The sequence below is a fragment of the Venturia canescens genome, chromosome 6 (assembly GCF_019457755.1).
Source record: "Venturia canescens isolate UGA chromosome 6, ASM1945775v1, whole genome shotgun sequence".
NCBI classification, from domain to species: domain Eukaryota; kingdom Metazoa; phylum Arthropoda; class Insecta; order Hymenoptera; family Ichneumonidae; genus Venturia; species Venturia canescens.
Genome location: NC_057426.1, coordinates 1371824 through 1389174, shown reverse-complemented (window position 1 = coordinate 1389174; position 17351 = coordinate 1371824). Strand labels below are relative to the sequence as shown.

Genomic DNA, 17351 nt, shown 5'->3' with positions numbered 1-17351 from the left:
CTGAATTTTTTCAATAATATATCGATTCTTCTTCCCACGACAGTGCAACGTACCGTCGGACCTGAGATTCAAATTCGGTCGGAGCAATTCACATTCTCACACGTCCGGCAAGGCCAACAAAAAGTCGACGACATCACCGCCCACGGAGGGCTCGACGGTCATATGTCACAAATCATTGCCGGATCTTCACACGAGTGCGCGACGACGTGCTTCACTCTCGCCAAGGGCCTCGACAAAATCGTTCTCAAAACCCACGGGATCCGGTCGCGAACAACACCACCAATCCACCGTCAATTGTCCCGATTGCGAAACGAGCTCGGATTACTCCGATCACAGTTTCAAACGCGACAGTGTCTGTTATCGGAGGTACAGAAAATGTTTTTACCCGACTAAAATCGAGAATGGAAACGTCAAAAGAGAGAAAATAAATTTCTATGACAAAGCTCCCAAGTCTTTTTGCTACGAAAATCTTATTTAAATTCTTTTCATTTGTAATTTTGACTTTTTACAAATTCGGTAACTCAATTACAACAATGAGTTTTTGTAAAATTTGCCGGAATACAAATATTTTTACTAAAAACGTTGAGCACAAATTGTAATATCTGATAGCTACACATTCTTAGATCTTATTTTCAACGTTTCTTCCTCCCGAGATGATACGACTGCTGATTATTCCAAGAGAATACTAATTAACCAATAATACAGTGGAGAATGAGATGGAAATGAAAATTTTGGCGATATGAAAGTTTGTTTCATACAATCTCCGTCCCCGGCTGTGGATTCTATGTAAATTGAGAGAAAGCATGAATTTAGAATTCGCTACCGTCGAGAAGTTTCCGTATTATAATTGTAAAGTTTCAAGGCCATTGGATTAACGAATGCAAAGTTCTCCACGAAAATCGAGCAACTGACTCATTCAAAATTATGACGAAATTCCGTTTCCAACTGAAGTTACCTTTCCCTGTATTTTCAGTGATCTATTAAAAGATATAAATTTCGTACCATCGCGTACCATAGATATGCGAAGATCCAAAAAATATTGAATCGTATTATTTTTAAAAATGTTTTCAGAAGTGTGATTTACGATGTTCCATAAATAATAGTGATTTTTATTGATTAAAGTTCACGTCACATCAGAAGATCTCTAGGATCAGGAGGCGGTGATGCAAGCAGTGTACTTTCCTCGGGTGGGAGAACACAAAAGTCCTCGGGTTCGAGTAAACTTAGTCATGGAGCAACAGCGAGAGACTCCGGTGGTTCATCAGGTCACTGCACTCATCGGAGCGAGCCGCCGCCACGAATACAAGTGAGTTCGTCGGAAAAGGCACCTCATTTTTTTCGAATTCTTTTTTGTCCCGATCATTCTGATGCAATGCTTTGGAGCCCGGAGAGCGTTTTAATTTGATGTTATCGTTGTATTCGTATGTGCGTTGTCATAGCGGCGTTGTTCAGTTGTGTAAACTTCGATACAAGACGAATTTAGACCAAACAGTAAGTTTTCAAATATAAGAAACGACGAATTTGTGATTTATTATGAACTGTGCCAAAGCTGTTAGAGATTAATAAAAAATGCTCAGGACTTACTTTGTAGAGCATGAAATTTCCGACAAAAAACGTCCCAGGCGATGCTCTTCTATCTTCAGTAATTCAGTCGCGAGAGCCAATCAAAAGAAGACCTCGAATCGCTAGACTCTCACGTACTTATTCGAAACCAGGTCAATTTCCGGTCGCCCTTTCAATTAAATTATTGAAGATAGAAACATGCTGTATGAGACTTTTTCGTAGGAATTTTTGTACTCTACGATATTAGTCTTTTGAAAACTCCTACGAAACGTCCTGTTTTGTCATTCCATTCTAAATTTAAGTTTACGCTATTGACGCAAATGTCAATGACGAATGAAGGTAAAGTTGTATTAAAATGGTGGTAGGATTGTTGGAGTCACATTAGACGAGATAGCGGAGCGTCAACCCAACATTCCACGGAAAAAGATCGATCGAGAAAAGGTAGTTCCGGAAGCGGCAATTCAGCCTCGGTCATCAGAAATTTAAGCCCCGATTCCGATAGCAGCAACAGCCAAACCGACTACAGCCCTACGTGCAACACGAGCAGGTGACAATTTTTCGTCAACTGTTTTCGAGAAACCCTTCATGAAATGGTGGTTTTTCACTGTTTTTTTGTTTGTTTTTTTTTTATCGTCTTTCTACATTCTGTTGCTGATAAAATTGGCAAAAATTATTTCAGCACTTTGATGGAACTGACGTTTGTTTGTCATTTTTTCAAAGGTATTCGGACGGATGGAAAGAGGGTCGTGGTCGTCCGATATTGCGTTCGAAATCGGACATAAGCGATCGCTATTGGCGAGTATCTGTCGAAAATGGTCGAGGTTTGAAAGTAGCATCCCGTCCAGCAAGATCGGTGAGCCAACTTGAGAATTTCTTTGATCGTTTGGGACTCGATGCGGAGCATTACGAGCTCATAACCGAGCCCAATTCGAAAACGTCATCGCCTGTGTTCTTCGAGAGTGTCAGCTCGGTTGATTCGGCACTCGGGCTTCATCCTTGGACAGGAAACAGCCAAACAGCGAACAGTGGACCACAGTGGCAGAGTAATAATTGTAGCACGGGTATGGGAAACGACGAGGCTAATCAGAGGGTGAGCGACCCGCCGAGTATCGTCGAGAGAAACGCCAGGATCATCAAGTGGCTTTGCCAATGTCGTAAAGTCCAATTTGGCTACAGTTAAACGATTCTCGTCGGGACAATTACGAACAAAAGAGGTACAAAAACATTCGTTTTGAAGAACAACTCCCGTATACTCGAGCACAGTTTTCTTAAAACTCTATTTTCAATAACGTCGTTTCTACTTTCGAATGGAAGAGATTCTTTCGTTGATATTGGAGAAAATGTGCACTCTCTTACTACGACAGTGTTGAATTTCGGAACGACTCCTCGATTTTCGGATATTCGACGACGACGCATAATGTTTCCACAACTTACAGTCGTTATTGCATTTTCTTTGCAAATGCCCTCGTGCCATCTCTATGTATTAATAGTTTTTATTCGTTCTTTACTTTTTTATCAGTATGTTCAACCGTTTTATTAATTTTCTCAATTTCTCGTCAATTTCGCTTGTTCTTATTCACGTTATTCGTAAATAACGTATGTGGATCAACGGTCGTTCGGGTTTGTCATTCATAGTCAAAATATGAGGAATTTTTAGACACCGGAGGTCGTCTTTTTTAAGTTTCAAATGACTCAACAAAATTTTAGTGTTTTATTTTTTTTATTTTCAGAGAATATCTACGTTACGTTCAATTGTAATTTATAATAATCGAGACTATATTGTAGTTGCCTCTTTAAACAGTGTTATACGGAATGTTTTCTCCATCTCAATGAACAACGGGAGAAAGAGGTTGAGGTTTGATTAGAGAAGAAATTTTCATGTAGAAATTTTATGAGGGAAGTGTGTAAATTGTAAAAGTAAACTCGCCTCAAATTTGAGACATGGCAAAGAGCGAGAGAACAAAAAAATTATAAAATCGTTTGAGATTGAAGTTCCGTTTATATTGGATCGTTATTACAAAATTAAATGAATATATTTGCCGATCGAACAATTTATACCTATCACACGTTTCTCGTTGTCCGTTTTCTTTTTCTCCCGAATTATTGTGATTCGTGAAAAAATTTAGACAATTAATAAAAAGAGAAGAAATAACGATGCCTTTGAATTTGCTGGTCTTCGTGAGATAGCAAACGTTAAGAGAAGAAACACAGACTTACTATTAAATCTCAGAAAATATTTTGAATTTAGGAAGAAAAGTTAATCTCGGTTGTAATCTGCGCAACGTAGATGAAATATATTGCGTGATGACTCACGAGGCTGCCATCTAGCAGGATTCTTAAGAGAGAAACGAATGAAATGGGACAAAATGGGAAATCGAAGCTCGCAACATTTCAATTCGGCTTTTGTTTTTACACCTATCCACTCAACATCCGTACGTGTATTTATTCTCATAATAAGCGAACAACCTAGTCATCGCGCAATTAAAGAAAGAACATCAAATTTGCAAATATTTTTTTGTCCCAATCGTACTTACACGAAAGATGTACTTCTTAAACTCAATACGGATGAGAGACACGTGTGTACTTGAAAAAGCGTTTCGTTGTCTTGATACAATAAAAACAGTACATTACGAATGAGATATCCTTGTGAATAATTATCATTATAATTAATAAAATTATTATTAACGAATAATATTGCTCTGAGCATAAGATATATAGAATGCAAATACACACGTTTACTAAAGTTCAATCCTAAATGGGAATACGTCGTTCCAATCGCAATATCACTGGCACGAAATATCTCATTTTTATAATGCAAATCTCACATGGTATCCCACAGAGACCAAACAATATCTCAATTTAATGGAATGAAAAAGTCTCATCATTATAGGAGACTAATTAACTGAACTAATTAACATTCGTGATTTTCTTCATCCTCAGTATTGAATTTTTCCATGAAAACGAGGAAAAAGAATTGTTAAAAAAAAACGTTGAAATGCTCCGAATAATCGAATGTCTGATCAAAAATTTTCGTGTTTTTGTTAAGGGAAAAGAAATTTGAAAAATTGTTACTTTGTTTATGAGTTTATGAGAAACAATCGAGTAGCAAGGAAAGACATCGAAATGATGAACCTTCGTTAATGTTACGATTTGACACAACGCTATATATATTCTTGTACAAAATTATATTATTCTCGAAATGAATAAACAAAAATAGGGATCGAACTGTGCACAAGTACGGATCTATATGAATGAATTTCGAAAATTCTAGTTAAATCTATATATGTATTCGTTCATTGTTTGCAAGAAGCATGTAGTTTGTACTTCAAAGTAATTCCTGAATTTTATTAGCGAGGAAAAAATGAAGAATTTTAAACGATACAGGTATAAAATTTCTGGTACCTACACTGTGTAGATGATCGGACGCGAATGTTAACAAAAGAGTTTCAAGCAGAATTACCAGGAACCTATATGAATTCGTTACAAATGCAACGAAAATACTCTCGTTACTCGATAATGTCTCGTCTCATGAAAAAAAAAGAATCAATTATTTTATCATAAAAATGTTCGTTGTCGTCTTGGACGAGGGTTTTAGCTTACTAAAATTACCAATCAATCTAGAATGAGCAAATATATCTTCGAAATTATTTTTTATTATTCGTAATTCTACTATTGCGAGGGTATAATATGGTCCAGTCAAAAATTCTGAAAGTGTGATTTCCCTTCGTACCGTTTGTCCGAACGAGCTAAAGAAGTGACAACGCTTTTGCCATCGTCGTGCATCGGACTGAAACTTTTTTTGTAATCGGTCAAACCGTGTGCCGGGAATCTGCAAATTGAAAAATTCGAGATGCCCAAGTTGACTGATCCATACCCTCGACTGTTCAACGATGTTGAATCATCCGGGAAAAAATATACGAAAAAAAAAACAATCACAGGCACGTTTCGTTGTTGAGATATGAATGATGAGCTCCAAACACGCCCAAAATTTGTACATGTAAATTCATTACAATCGTTAGTATACGCATTTAACAAACAAACAAAATTAAGCATTAAAGTGGTACGAGTCATTCAATAAAAACGACTCGAAAAATTACAAAAGGCATTTATTAAATTATATATAAATATATATTTAGCATGTTGACCAAATACCTATTAGAGAGAAACTTTATTGTATTTTTAGGACAACGAAATCTCACCCACTGTGAATTTTTAAGAGATTTTGGACTTGAATTGTACTTCTGCGATTATTCTGCCTGCGCTTATCTTATTTTATGTTACTACTTTTTTTTTCTATTCAATTATCATATATGATACTTGTTTTTTACATTTGGTTGTGCTCCTATGTGGGACGACTAATGTTACGTGGTCATCGATTTGCTTATTCAAAATATGACCTAAATGGAGTTTAGCACCCAGAAGAAGAATTTCGTCAACCAATTATTCATTTTTACCGAAATCTTTTAAATGATTGTTCGTTCGAAACACATAGACTTCAAATCCTTATCTCGATGGACATTTATAGAAAATTTTTTCCATTGTTCTTACAAAACTTGATTAAACTTAAAAAAAAACATCGATAAATTGAAGAACGGAGAATTGTCCTTGAAAAAGTATACTCAAATAACTAGAAGTTCAAGAAATCTTTTTCTCTGTCCATTGATCGAAATATCTTACACCAGTACTGTTTCGAAATTTTAACGTGTTGCCCGCAGATTTCATTATTGCCCAAACTCTGCTTGTATTAGGTACTTTTGCAATAAGCAATCGACTGAACGACTTCACTGTCACGTTACAATTACATAGAATGATACGTGTATATAACAAAACAAACATAAACAAAAATATACATGTAAAATCCATCAGACCGCATTATTCCTGTGGTCAATTTACTTAGAGCTATTTCTATACACTAAAAAAAACAAAAAGAAAACTGAACATTGTGATTAGTATGACGAACATCTGGAAAAATATATATTCACAGCGAAACGAACGAAAGAATGGAAAAACTTATGAGAAATTGCTTTTTTTTTATAATCTAGTCAAGTAGAAAAAAAAATATATGTATATTACGTTCTGAATGATCGAAAATATATGATTTTATCTGAATTCCATCTTATCTGTGATGTATTCTCCTTCAAGTTTACAATAAGGAAAAAATTTAAGAATTGATTGCAGCTCAAATTTTTCTAGTGAGAATTGATTGAAGAGAAAAAACTTTAGGAATTGGGGTGGTAATAGTACGTTTACAGAGCTTGTAATCGATTTACATTTACGTCTATAGTGTTTACAAATATCCACAATTGTTTTTTCATCTCTGCACATGGTACCAAAAATTGTTTAGAATAATATTTCAATTCGTATGCTTCATTGTCATTGACATTTCAGGTGCAAGTAATTTTGATCGGAATTCCATTACGAATGAATTCGGATCATTATAATTGCAGCTTTCATGAAAAAGTCTTTGAGATTTAAATAGCACGATAAATCCATGATTTTTAATTCTCCACTCATTTTGTAAGGAAGATAATACCATCTGTTGCAACTTGGCTTCCTGTAACTTGGGAATTTCTTCAATCGACAAAACAGTTTAATGCTAATGGAAGCAGCGCGGTAACAGGTAGAAACTCCGTTCAAAAAAATAATACGCGTATCTATACGGTACGGTGGAGATTGTTCGAAAAAAACACTAGGTACCTTAAGCGCAGTTAGCGCCCATCCATTCTCATATGCATGATGATCATATTGACTTTTTTTTCTATTCGTAAAAGATACATTATTTTTTCAAAAAATTATTTCCGTAAAGTATGAAAACGTCATCCAGACGTTTATGTATCTTGATTATTCAAATATAGACAGAATATATACATTCGTAACATCAAAAACTTAACTCATACTTCGCGCACTCATATTTATGAAAAAAATCGTTGGTGTGGTTACTCACATTTACAGGAACGGCCCTTGATCTTCTGCCTACCTTTTTTCCTCCGCGATCCTCGGGCTCTTAGTCTTCCTCCACGATCCTTTTATCCTGCTCCATGATTGCGATCATAAAGATGTTTTTCTTATTGGTGCTATGCTAGTTCACATCCCGTTTGGGCTTATTGGGTTTGTTTGAATTCGTTTGGGTTTGTATCGTTTTGTTTGGGCTCGTTTGGAAACCGGTTTGAGCTTTCAAAATCCGATTGAGTTCGTTTGGGCTTGTTTGAGTTTGTTTGGGTTCGTATCAGTTTGTTTGAGCCAGTTCGGAGCCCGTTTGAGCTTTTTCGAAACCGGCTCGAGCTAGTTCGATACCCGTTTGAACTTGTTCGGGTTTGTTTGGACTTATTGGAGCTGGTTTGGGTTTGTTTAGGTTCATTTAGGGTTATTTGGGCTTGTTGGGTAGGGACTAGATTAGCCGAAAATGGCCGCCGTCACTATTTCCGGTCGGCCAAAGTCACTAGCCGAAAAAATGGGGTAAGATAGTTAGTTGTAGAAACAAGGCACAGATGTCGCAATAAGCTTTTTCGTCGATAATTCAGAAATTACAGTTTCAACGGCAGGGGTTCTCAATTAATTGAAATACGCACACCTGGGCCACCCGAGACTCGTTATGGTCTCCAAAGTGTTGTTTCATGCGGAGTGTAAACAATGAGGTGATTATCACCATCATTATTAATTCGTATTTAATAATAATTCTTATTGTTATTATCATTAAACACGAATTAATCGCGTCATTGATAATTGACTCCTTCCACTTTTAAATAATTATTTTCATTCATAAATTACACTCCGCATGCATCAACACTTTGGGGATCATAACCTCAAATGTCAAGATGACGTATCGTAGTACTATGCATTAATGCCTGGACCTGTCAATTGTTACCGACCGTTCAAGTTGCATTATGACAGGTCCAGGCATTAATAGAACAACTACCCAAACAAGCTCGGAAGCGTATCTATCGTATGTATTCATATGAGAATGAGAACCCCTGCCGCCGAGACTGTAATTTCTGAATTATCGACGAAAAAGCTTATTGCGACATCTGTGCCTTGTTTCTACAACTATCTTACCCCATTTTTTTTGGCTAGTGACTTTGGCCGACCGGAAATAGTGACGGCGGCCATTTTCGGCCAATCTAGTCCGTCCCTACACCAGACTAGTGTTTTTTCGGATCGGACCATTTCCTCCAAATTTTATCCACCACCCTACCATCTATACGATACAAAAAAAATTCATGATTTCCGTGTCTTGATGTTGAGTGATCTTTGGTTGGGAGTACTCGCACCCCGAGAAAAAACAGGCTGTGTCAGATATTTAGTGATGTGGAACTTTATAAAAGATAAAATATGACGGGAATAAACATTGTAAAAAAAGTCTTGATTGTCGTTTGTGTTATCGTAATAAGTGCAATTACATCGTCCTCAGGAGCTATATCGGATCAACGATTATGTTTCGATCCAAAATGTTCGGGTAAATGAAGCCATACTTTTTAACACTGAAGCTTTTTACGGTTGACATTGCATGTTCCACCGTGCCACACGTACAAATCTCTTGTCTTTATCTTCTTTTCATATAGAACTCATTACTTGACTGTTGAATTTAATATTAACAAGAATGATATTTTATCACTCTAATCACATTCTCCAATTCTATCACTGCTTATTCTATGATTTTTTATTGCACAAGTTAATTTGAGAAGGCGAATTACATAAATGAATGTTTCAAAAACTGGTGTTGTTTTTACGTTTTGTTTATTATTTAATTTGTGTTTAATCTCTATCAGAACCCGTTTCGATTGCTACTACGTTGATGAGATACCAGTCCAACGATCCAGCCATTCTGTCATTCGAAAGCAACATCGATGTAACAGTTTTCAGCAAAGCAGCTGGCAAAAGAAAAGACCTGTGGGGTGTCGAGGTAATTTAATTCATAATATGTCATAGAAATATTGATAGAAATAACTCAATCAATATGTCACTTCAAACATACTTTTCCCTGAAATTTGCATCTAAAAACTATCAATAATAATAAACAGAAAAAAAATTAGGAAAAAGTGATATCGAAAAATCTCTTCTTCACTTTCAATTAAAAAATCTTACATAAAATATTGTGATATTTTCTTATAAATTTTGTACTACATAATTTGTAATGGGTTTTTTGCATAATCTTTATCGAGCAGAGTTGACAAAGTTGATTTACAAATGTTTCAGATAAATGGAAAAAGAGGATACATCCCGGTGAATATGATAAAAGAAAAAAGGGTACTGAAGAAAAATTTGATCCACAAGGTGCCGACAGAAGAGTCAGAGGCATCTGCCGAAACCAATAACGTGCCAAATGTAACAGAAAATGTAGAAGCAATTCAAAATATCCAAACAAATCCACTGAGTCAGGAAGAGACAGAAGAAAAATTGGTTCCAATGCCGAGTCAAGTTTCTCCTTCATTCGAGGTTCATGATGGAACAACAATACCTTTGGTTATGATCGAAGAACCTTCTGTGCCAAGTTACTCCACCGTAACCCCCCAAGCTGAGCCTGAAGTCCAGGAACACCCGGTGCTCAGTGTTCATCCGAACATTGCATCGAGCGTAACGTTGGAAAATAAAGTAAACGAAATTTCCATCGACGATACGATTGATGCGCCAAAATACTTGGAAATGGCGGGTTTGAGCAAAGATTCATCGAGCGAGCAGCTCAATAATAGTCCAGATGAAGAATCGAGAAAAACTGTCCCAATTGAATTGAATTATTCGAACGAACGCGATTCAGAAGACTCATCAAATGTACATCGAATTCCAAACGATGTAATAACAGCGACTAATGCGAATTTAGCATCTGAAAATAACGTTCCTTTGAAACTGCAAGATTCAGCAGTGAATGATGATCATTCATTGCATCCCGAAAAGCCGATTGAGCCTGAAAACCTCACAAATAACGTCTCAAACAATATGGGAGAAGAGTTGACCGAAAATTCCGAAGATATCAGCTCTCAGCAAGCTGAGACTGAAAAGACATTAGGAAATCTCGTCGTTCAAAATGGGGAAACAGCAGAGACTGGGGCAGTCAAGGAAGTGATAAAAGAAGAGGTGAATTCGAGCGAAATACCTGCAGAGCTCGTTACAGAACAAAATATAGAAACGCGTGTACAAAACAACAAAGAAAAAGTGGTTGCTGGGATGCCTGTAATGCATGAAGAGCAAAACACAACTGAGCAACCGGCCATAAAGGAAGAAGAAAAATCGACTGAAACGCTTGTAGTAAACGAAGTGGAAATAACGCCTGAAATGCCTATAGCAAATGAAGAGGAAAGTACGATTGAAAAACCTATAGAAAAAGAAGAGAGAATCGTGACTGAAATGCCTGTGAAAAACGAAAAGGAGAAAATTGCTGAGGAACCCATAGTAAATAAATTCACCACAAAATCAGTTGAATCGCAAAACTCAAAAATCCCGGCTGAGAATACGGTTGCAGCATCTACGGAAACGGAAAAAATCTCAGAAAACCAAACGATTGTTCCTCAAACGGATGTAAAACTGGAAAATGATGTTACGACCAAGCCCGATACGGAACCGTTAAAAGAATCACAAGTTGAAATCGGCGCTCCAATCCAGGACGATCACCCAGTCAGTGAGGAAAGTTCTGACGCAAAAGCTAGTGAGGAAGTGCCTCCGAATTTAGATGTAATGAATCCAATATTCGGCCGATTGTCATCGATGGTAAAACAGGCAGTCAATAATGCGTTTTCGGCAAATTCCGAGACAGGAGATGAAACATTGAACGATACAGAGCCTGAAAATAAAATCGATGAAAACGAAAGTAAATCTGCTGAAATTCAATCGGAAGATTCTACAACCAAAACGGATTTTATTGACCAAATTGATCACGAAAAAATTGTAAATATTGTTGATAGTAATAATAATAATCTAGAAAATGAGATTAACAGAAATGATAGTACTGCCGATAACGTCAACACTACCCATGATGTAGTTATTGACAGTCCTGTGCAGCCTGGCATCTATAAAGAAGATGAATTATCAGGCCTTGATCAGGTTAAATATGCTGTTGACGAGACTCCGAACTTCAATGGATTTCCGGCTAACAGAAATTTGTTGAACGTTGGGAGCAATTTTCAGCCTGACAATCGTGAGTATAAATTTACAGCATGATACTATCCATATCCGACAAGCGTAGTAAATGGTAAAGAAAAACCGATCAAAAGATACATCCATTCAATTTGCATTCTATTGATCTTATTGAAAGTAAATTTATGAAAGTTCAATGAAACTTTTTTATAGAAGCTCATTATTTTTTTTCTTAACGAAACTTGAGACAATATTCATTTTATTTCTGTTTCTAATACAGGCGGGAAAGTTTTCGGTAGTTTTGCATTTCCTTGACGAAATACGCACTTTTAAATAGAATCTAATAAATTCGGAAACATTTTTTTTTCAATGAATCCGATCTAAATTCCTTTCAGATGAATCGGCAGCAGACTCATCTGATACTTCCCAGGAAGAGAGTATGCATGAGTTTATGGAAAACAAAAAGGAAAATGAAGTTAACGAGAAATTAGCAGACAATGTACTGGAAACTACTCATACTCCGAGTGATAATTTTAATTTGGAAAGAGGTAATTTTTTTAACCAAATTTCATCTATAACTGGAAATAGTTAAAAAGCAAACTAATGAAAGTTTATGTTTTTTTTTTCGTTTTCAGATATTGTGACAGAAAGCACTGATTCTTGTCTAGTCGATAGCACATGTCAAAAACCGGAAGGCCTTGATGAAAATCATAGTTTTGTACGAAAAGTAAGAATAGTATTTGAATTTGAAACTTTTCAAAGTAGAGAGAAAATATCATGGCTGATTCATAAATAATGATGATTATGTTGCCTTTTTCAGGAGGAAGGGGAGACCACTAAGGAGGAAGTCGATGTTATTGATGTTGTATCAGTAGGACGAAATTATTGGGAAATCTTGACGTACCTCGTTGTAACCGCGCTCACAACATTACTATTTTCACTTGGATATTATTACATCGAGGTTCGTACGATAAAATTGTTATTCGAATCAGTCCTAATCATCAAGCGTAAAATAGAATATGTGAACGTTCAAAGTTTTGTAAATAATGTGAAAATATGATTTATTCAGAATATGAGGCGGGATAGCCAATACATAGCAAAAATAAATGAACTGGAAAAGCAGCTTCTAGTTTGCGGCAAGGAATGTACGATGCTGGACGATACCCTGAAGTCTACCAAAACGAAAGTAAGCTTTTCTGTGAATCAATCGAAAAAAATAATAAATTTGAGTCTAACGCTACGTCGTTTTTAGTTGGACTCCATTGAAGACGAATCTTTTGGATCCAACGAAATGGTCGCATCTCTCAAAGCAGATTTAGAAGCATCGAAGGTAAAACATATTTTCTTTTATTTTTTTCCTATGCAATATGTTCAGCCAATGGATAAATTTATCTTGAAACCAATTTTCTGCGTTACCTGCCTAAAAGTTCCCAGAATAATTCGCATTTGTTTTTGTTCTTCCTTCTTTCTAATTCAGACTGCCAAATCAGAACTGGAAGATCAAGTAGCCATACTTGAAAAGGAGTTGGAAAGCGCAACCGAAGCAGGCCTTGAACTGGAGCGAATGCTACGAGAAATTCTCACAACCAATAACGAGGATAATCCGCTGGCGCGATCGGTCGAAGATTTGCAGACAAGACTGAACGCTCAGCAAGCGGCAAACGAGGCATTGACCAATGCTCTTAATTTGAAAGCCCAAGAGGTAAGCACAATTTTACTCTTGTTGACATGATTTTTTTTCGTCATATATTTATTTTTTTTTCTTTATTTTGCATGTACTTAATTTTCCCTTTTCGTTCAAGCAGCATGATTTTGATAGAGTCGAGGTTCGTTCCAATTCGAATCTCATTGTGTCAATTTGTTTTCCTACTTTTATTTTTATTATTCATTTATTTATTCACATTTGTTTTCAGAATGAAGCTTTAACCGCTGAACTAAAAGCTTCGAGTCTCAAATCCGAACAACTCGAAGTCGAAGTCACTCGACTTACCGAAGAACTCAAACATCAATATAACTTGAAGAACAACTTGGAACACACTCTTTTGGAGAAAGTTGAGAATCTTGAAAAACAAGTGAAAGACGTAAGACAGTAATTCGTCTCAAACCTTTGTAACTACACTCATCGGATATTTCCTTTGTTTCAATAAGATCAACATTGTCATTTTCTCCTGCAGATAACCGCGGAAAGAATAAACTTGCGACAACAATTGAAGGGCAAAGAAATGGAATTGAACGATTTACTCGAAGTCGTTAATCAAATGAATATCAATAATTTGGACTTTGATAAATTATACAATGTTTCCAAAGTCAAAGCTGAGGCCAGTCAACTTTTAGAAGAACGTGACGATCTCAAAATAAGATTGGCCGAAGTTGAAGGAGCGCATCAGTTGTTGGAAGGTATGCTCACTGAATAAAATGTGTCATATAATAGTTTTAGTTCTAAATACTTCAAAAAAAAAAAAAAAATTCATATCGTTGCAAGTGACAAAGAATATTTCGGGGAAAAGACAATTTCCAAGTTGTGAATTATTCATTGAGATACGAATACTTTCATGAATATAAAATTTGAATACAAATGTTTTCTATGGAAATTGAGAATGAAATTTAAGTATTAGTGAAATATACGGTAAAGAATTAATCAAATCCAATGACTGATGATAAAATTGATTTCTTATTCACAAAAAAAATTTCATCTCACGTCCATTTTTTATGTTACCAGAACACGTGAAACTCATCAACGAAGAAGTGGCTTCATTAAGCGAACAATGTAAACTCGCCGAAAAAGCGAAAAGAGATGCTGAGACTCGTGTCGAGGTTCTTTCCAACTTTTTCAAGGAAAAAGAGGCTCAACGACAAAAGTGAGTATTTCATATGGATGATTGAAAAGCGAATGAATGAATTCTAACACGATTGTATATTGCTCATGATTCTGATTATTTTTTCAATAAAGGGAGGAAGCGGTTTGGCTGGAAAAACAGGGTGAAGTTTCATCGACAGTGGAAAGGTTGCACGCGATGCAGAACGAAATTCACAATTACAAGTAATATTTTTATTGCAATTATCATAATTACTTCTATTCATTCGCAAGAAGATCTTGAAAACTTCAATGCAAAAACTATTATCGTTTCCAGACAACAGATAGAAATGTTGAAGCGTGAAATTCTCGATCAAGAGAGAGAATACAAAAATCAAATATCCACATTGGAAACCAAATCTCACGAGAATTGGGTAAGCGAAGAGTCTCATTTTTTATTGTTCAAACAATTTACTGCGAAAAATATTTACAACGCTTTTCTCTGTATCTAGGTAATAGCAAGACAGAACGAACGCCGTTTGGAGGAATCCAAGGCGGAAGCAGGTCAATTGAGAAATCGATTGACCCTAATAGAGAAAAACCTCAACGAGACAGATCCAGAGGCAAAACTTCATCGTAAGTATTCTCCATTATTCCAATTTCAATTCACTGGGTTCGAACCCTGCAAACTTGACCTTCAAATAGATAGATAAGTTCTTTATTAACGATTTTTCCCCTCTCACAGCATGCTCATAATTCGTCGAACTGATTTGACAGCAGAATTAAAAAATGTTCGTGTTCGTATCCTAAAAATAAAATGAAAAAGCTATTTCCAAAAAAAAAAAAAATGAACAGGTTTGGAAGCAAACGGAGAGACGCCGACATCGCCACAATTGTACATGGGAGCAGAGGCTTCGAGTTCGCCAATAATGTTTTCCGCTTCTTCAGGTGTTCCTTTGCCACCTCCTCCCTCGTACCTTTACGGTCCTCCTGTTCCGCCGTTTATGCCACCACCGCCTCATTCCTCTTCCGGTATGACGTCCTACGAGGTCGGTCAAAGGCCACCGCCTCTCGGCGGACGTCTGTCCTCTCCACCACCACTTCCTTCGGTGAATTCCGGCAGATACGACAATCCACGTTCACCGCCACCTCACCCAATAATACCTTCTTACGGAGGACACAGACCTTTTCCACCTTTTGGAAACGAGCGTATCCATCCTCCACCTCCTCCTCCTCCTCCTCCTCATTCTTCACATTTGCCACCGCCACTTCCACCATTGGGCAGTTCGGGCTCGCACCCTTGGCCTGACGAAGCAATTCCACCTCCGCCACTCCGTAATTCAGGATTTCAAGCCCATCAACAACAGAGCCAACACCATCATCTCAATCATCCTCCGTTACCGCATCATCATCATCATCAGCACCGAGATAATCAACAGAGATCTCGTAATCTCAAAGGTTCGTGAATTACAACGAGTGACGCATGCAAGCCAACCGAGCAAAGTATAAGCGGAACGAAACAACCGAAACACTTGTGGGAATCTACGCACATCGATACACGCATCAAAGTTTTTCCCTCCCTCCTTTTCACTTTTCTAATCGTGCACGTGCTTTTATTGTCTTTTCGAATTGTTCTCATTCGAAAAGGATAATCTTGTTCTCTCGTTGAATTTTTATCACTCTGTTACACTCTCGTAATCGTTACTTTTCTCGATTTGTTTGCTTCGACGCATGCCAAGGACGCAAACGCTTCTCTAAAGTGAGACAATTTTGGAGCACTATGGAGGGAAATAATAATAATAACTCCAAGTAGTTGAACTGCCCTCCCCAACGCGCCTTTCAGGTTCTCATATTCATTTTTTAACTCTCGATAATAGAACTTTGACTTTTTTTTTTTGTAATGCCAGTTTTTTTTGAGCCAATTGTGCTGCCGGTTAATTGTTGAACATTTAGAAAACAGCTCGTACATGCTCGTATTGGAAGAAAACTTTTAAATTCGTTGTGGATTCACTTATTTTCACCATCAATCAAAGTTCTCATTGTGGTTTGTTCAAAGTTCGAACCTACTTTCAATTTACTCCAAAGACTGTTCGTAGGTTTTGTAAATATAAGAACGCTGCATGTGGTTTAGTATTGGAAAAACCATTATTTAATGGATAAAGTTTGTGGTTCATTGTAATTCGTTATCTTCACTAACAATGGAAACTTTTCAAAAGACTTTTTTCGAACGTTCGAGCAACCGATCGTGCTTATCTATCTCAATACGTTCAGTGGCACAGGCTTATCGCTTCAAATTTTTTACATCAATTCCTGTTTGAAGATTTTATGAAAATACATTTAAAATTTTTTTCAGGTTCCTTACACTCGTCCGGAGAATCGCTGGACAAAAACTTATAGTGGGAAGTTTCTAGAATTTATCTTTCAATTCGTATACGCGTGTACGAAAACAAATGAAAAAAGTCAGTTCGACGATTCCAATGTACAGTACTGTTAGACAAGCAAGGATATTACAACAATGTAATGTGAAAGAAAAAAACTGATTTGATATACGTTCGATAGCAAGGAATTGTATGTTTTCATTTTTTCACTCGGAAGTCTAAAATTTCTGTATCATTTTGTGTAAAAAATATGATGAACAAAGTTAAAAGGGTACAATAACTATTTTCAACTTGAGCTGTAATTGGGTCTGGTATCTTATTAAAGAAATTTGCAGCTGGAGTACCTCGGATAATTGTGTATTTTTGTTGTTCATATATAAATCGGAAAAACGAAGCAAAAAGCTGAAGTAATGAAATTTTTCATACCAAAACACCAAATTCGCTTGATAATTCCGAAAATTTTCGTTGTACGTCACTCAGTCTTCGAATGCAATTGTTAAATATGATTTTAATGAATTTGAATAAAATTGTAATTTATTATTACGACGAAT

General features: G+C 36.5%; 2 protein-coding genes across 11 annotated transcripts in view; both read left to right on the top strand.

Annotated features, from left to right (window-relative positions):
* LOC122412553 (uncharacterized) overlaps positions 1-6672 on the top strand; it is a 31890-nt gene extending 25218 nt beyond the window's left edge. For all 5 annotated transcript variants that reach the window (XM_043422186.1, XM_043422184.1, XM_043422183.1 and 2 more), the window contains 4 exons: positions 44-366; positions 1123-1306; positions 1929-2110; positions 2284-6672. In XM_043422186.1, coding sequence (XP_043278121.1) covers positions 44-366; positions 1123-1306; positions 1929-2110; positions 2284-2743 — 1149 coding nt within the window. In that variant the 3' untranslated portion in view covers positions 2744-6672. The remainder of the gene's footprint in view (positions 1-43; positions 367-1122; positions 1307-1928; positions 2111-2283) is intronic.
* Positions 6673-8809: 2137 nt separating this feature from the next.
* Tango1 (transport and golgi organization 1) lies at positions 8810-17343 on the top strand. 6 transcript variants are annotated; one of them, XM_043421306.1, is made up of 19 exons: positions 8810-9016; positions 9330-9463; positions 9757-11689; positions 12024-12176; positions 12264-12355; positions 12449-12589; positions 12698-12814; positions 12881-12958; positions 13106-13330; positions 13434-13454; positions 13542-13709; positions 13803-14025; positions 14348-14486; positions 14579-14668; positions 14760-14856; positions 14935-15058; positions 15278-15880; positions 16162-16265; positions 16776-17343. In XM_043421306.1, exons 1-18 carry the CDS (start codon positions 8893-8895, stop codon positions 16233-16235), a joined length of 4536 nt encoding a protein of 1511 aa, XP_043277241.1. In that variant the 5' UTR covers positions 8810-8892; the 3' UTR covers positions 16236-16265; positions 16776-17343. The 6 variants fall into 6 exon arrangements, with proteins under 6 accessions (XP_043277241.1, XP_043277239.1, XP_043277242.1 ...); XM_043421304.1 differs by having other exon boundaries at positions 13431-13454; XM_043421307.1 differs by lacking the exon at positions 13434-13454.
* Positions 17344-17351: the final 8 nt, after the last annotated feature.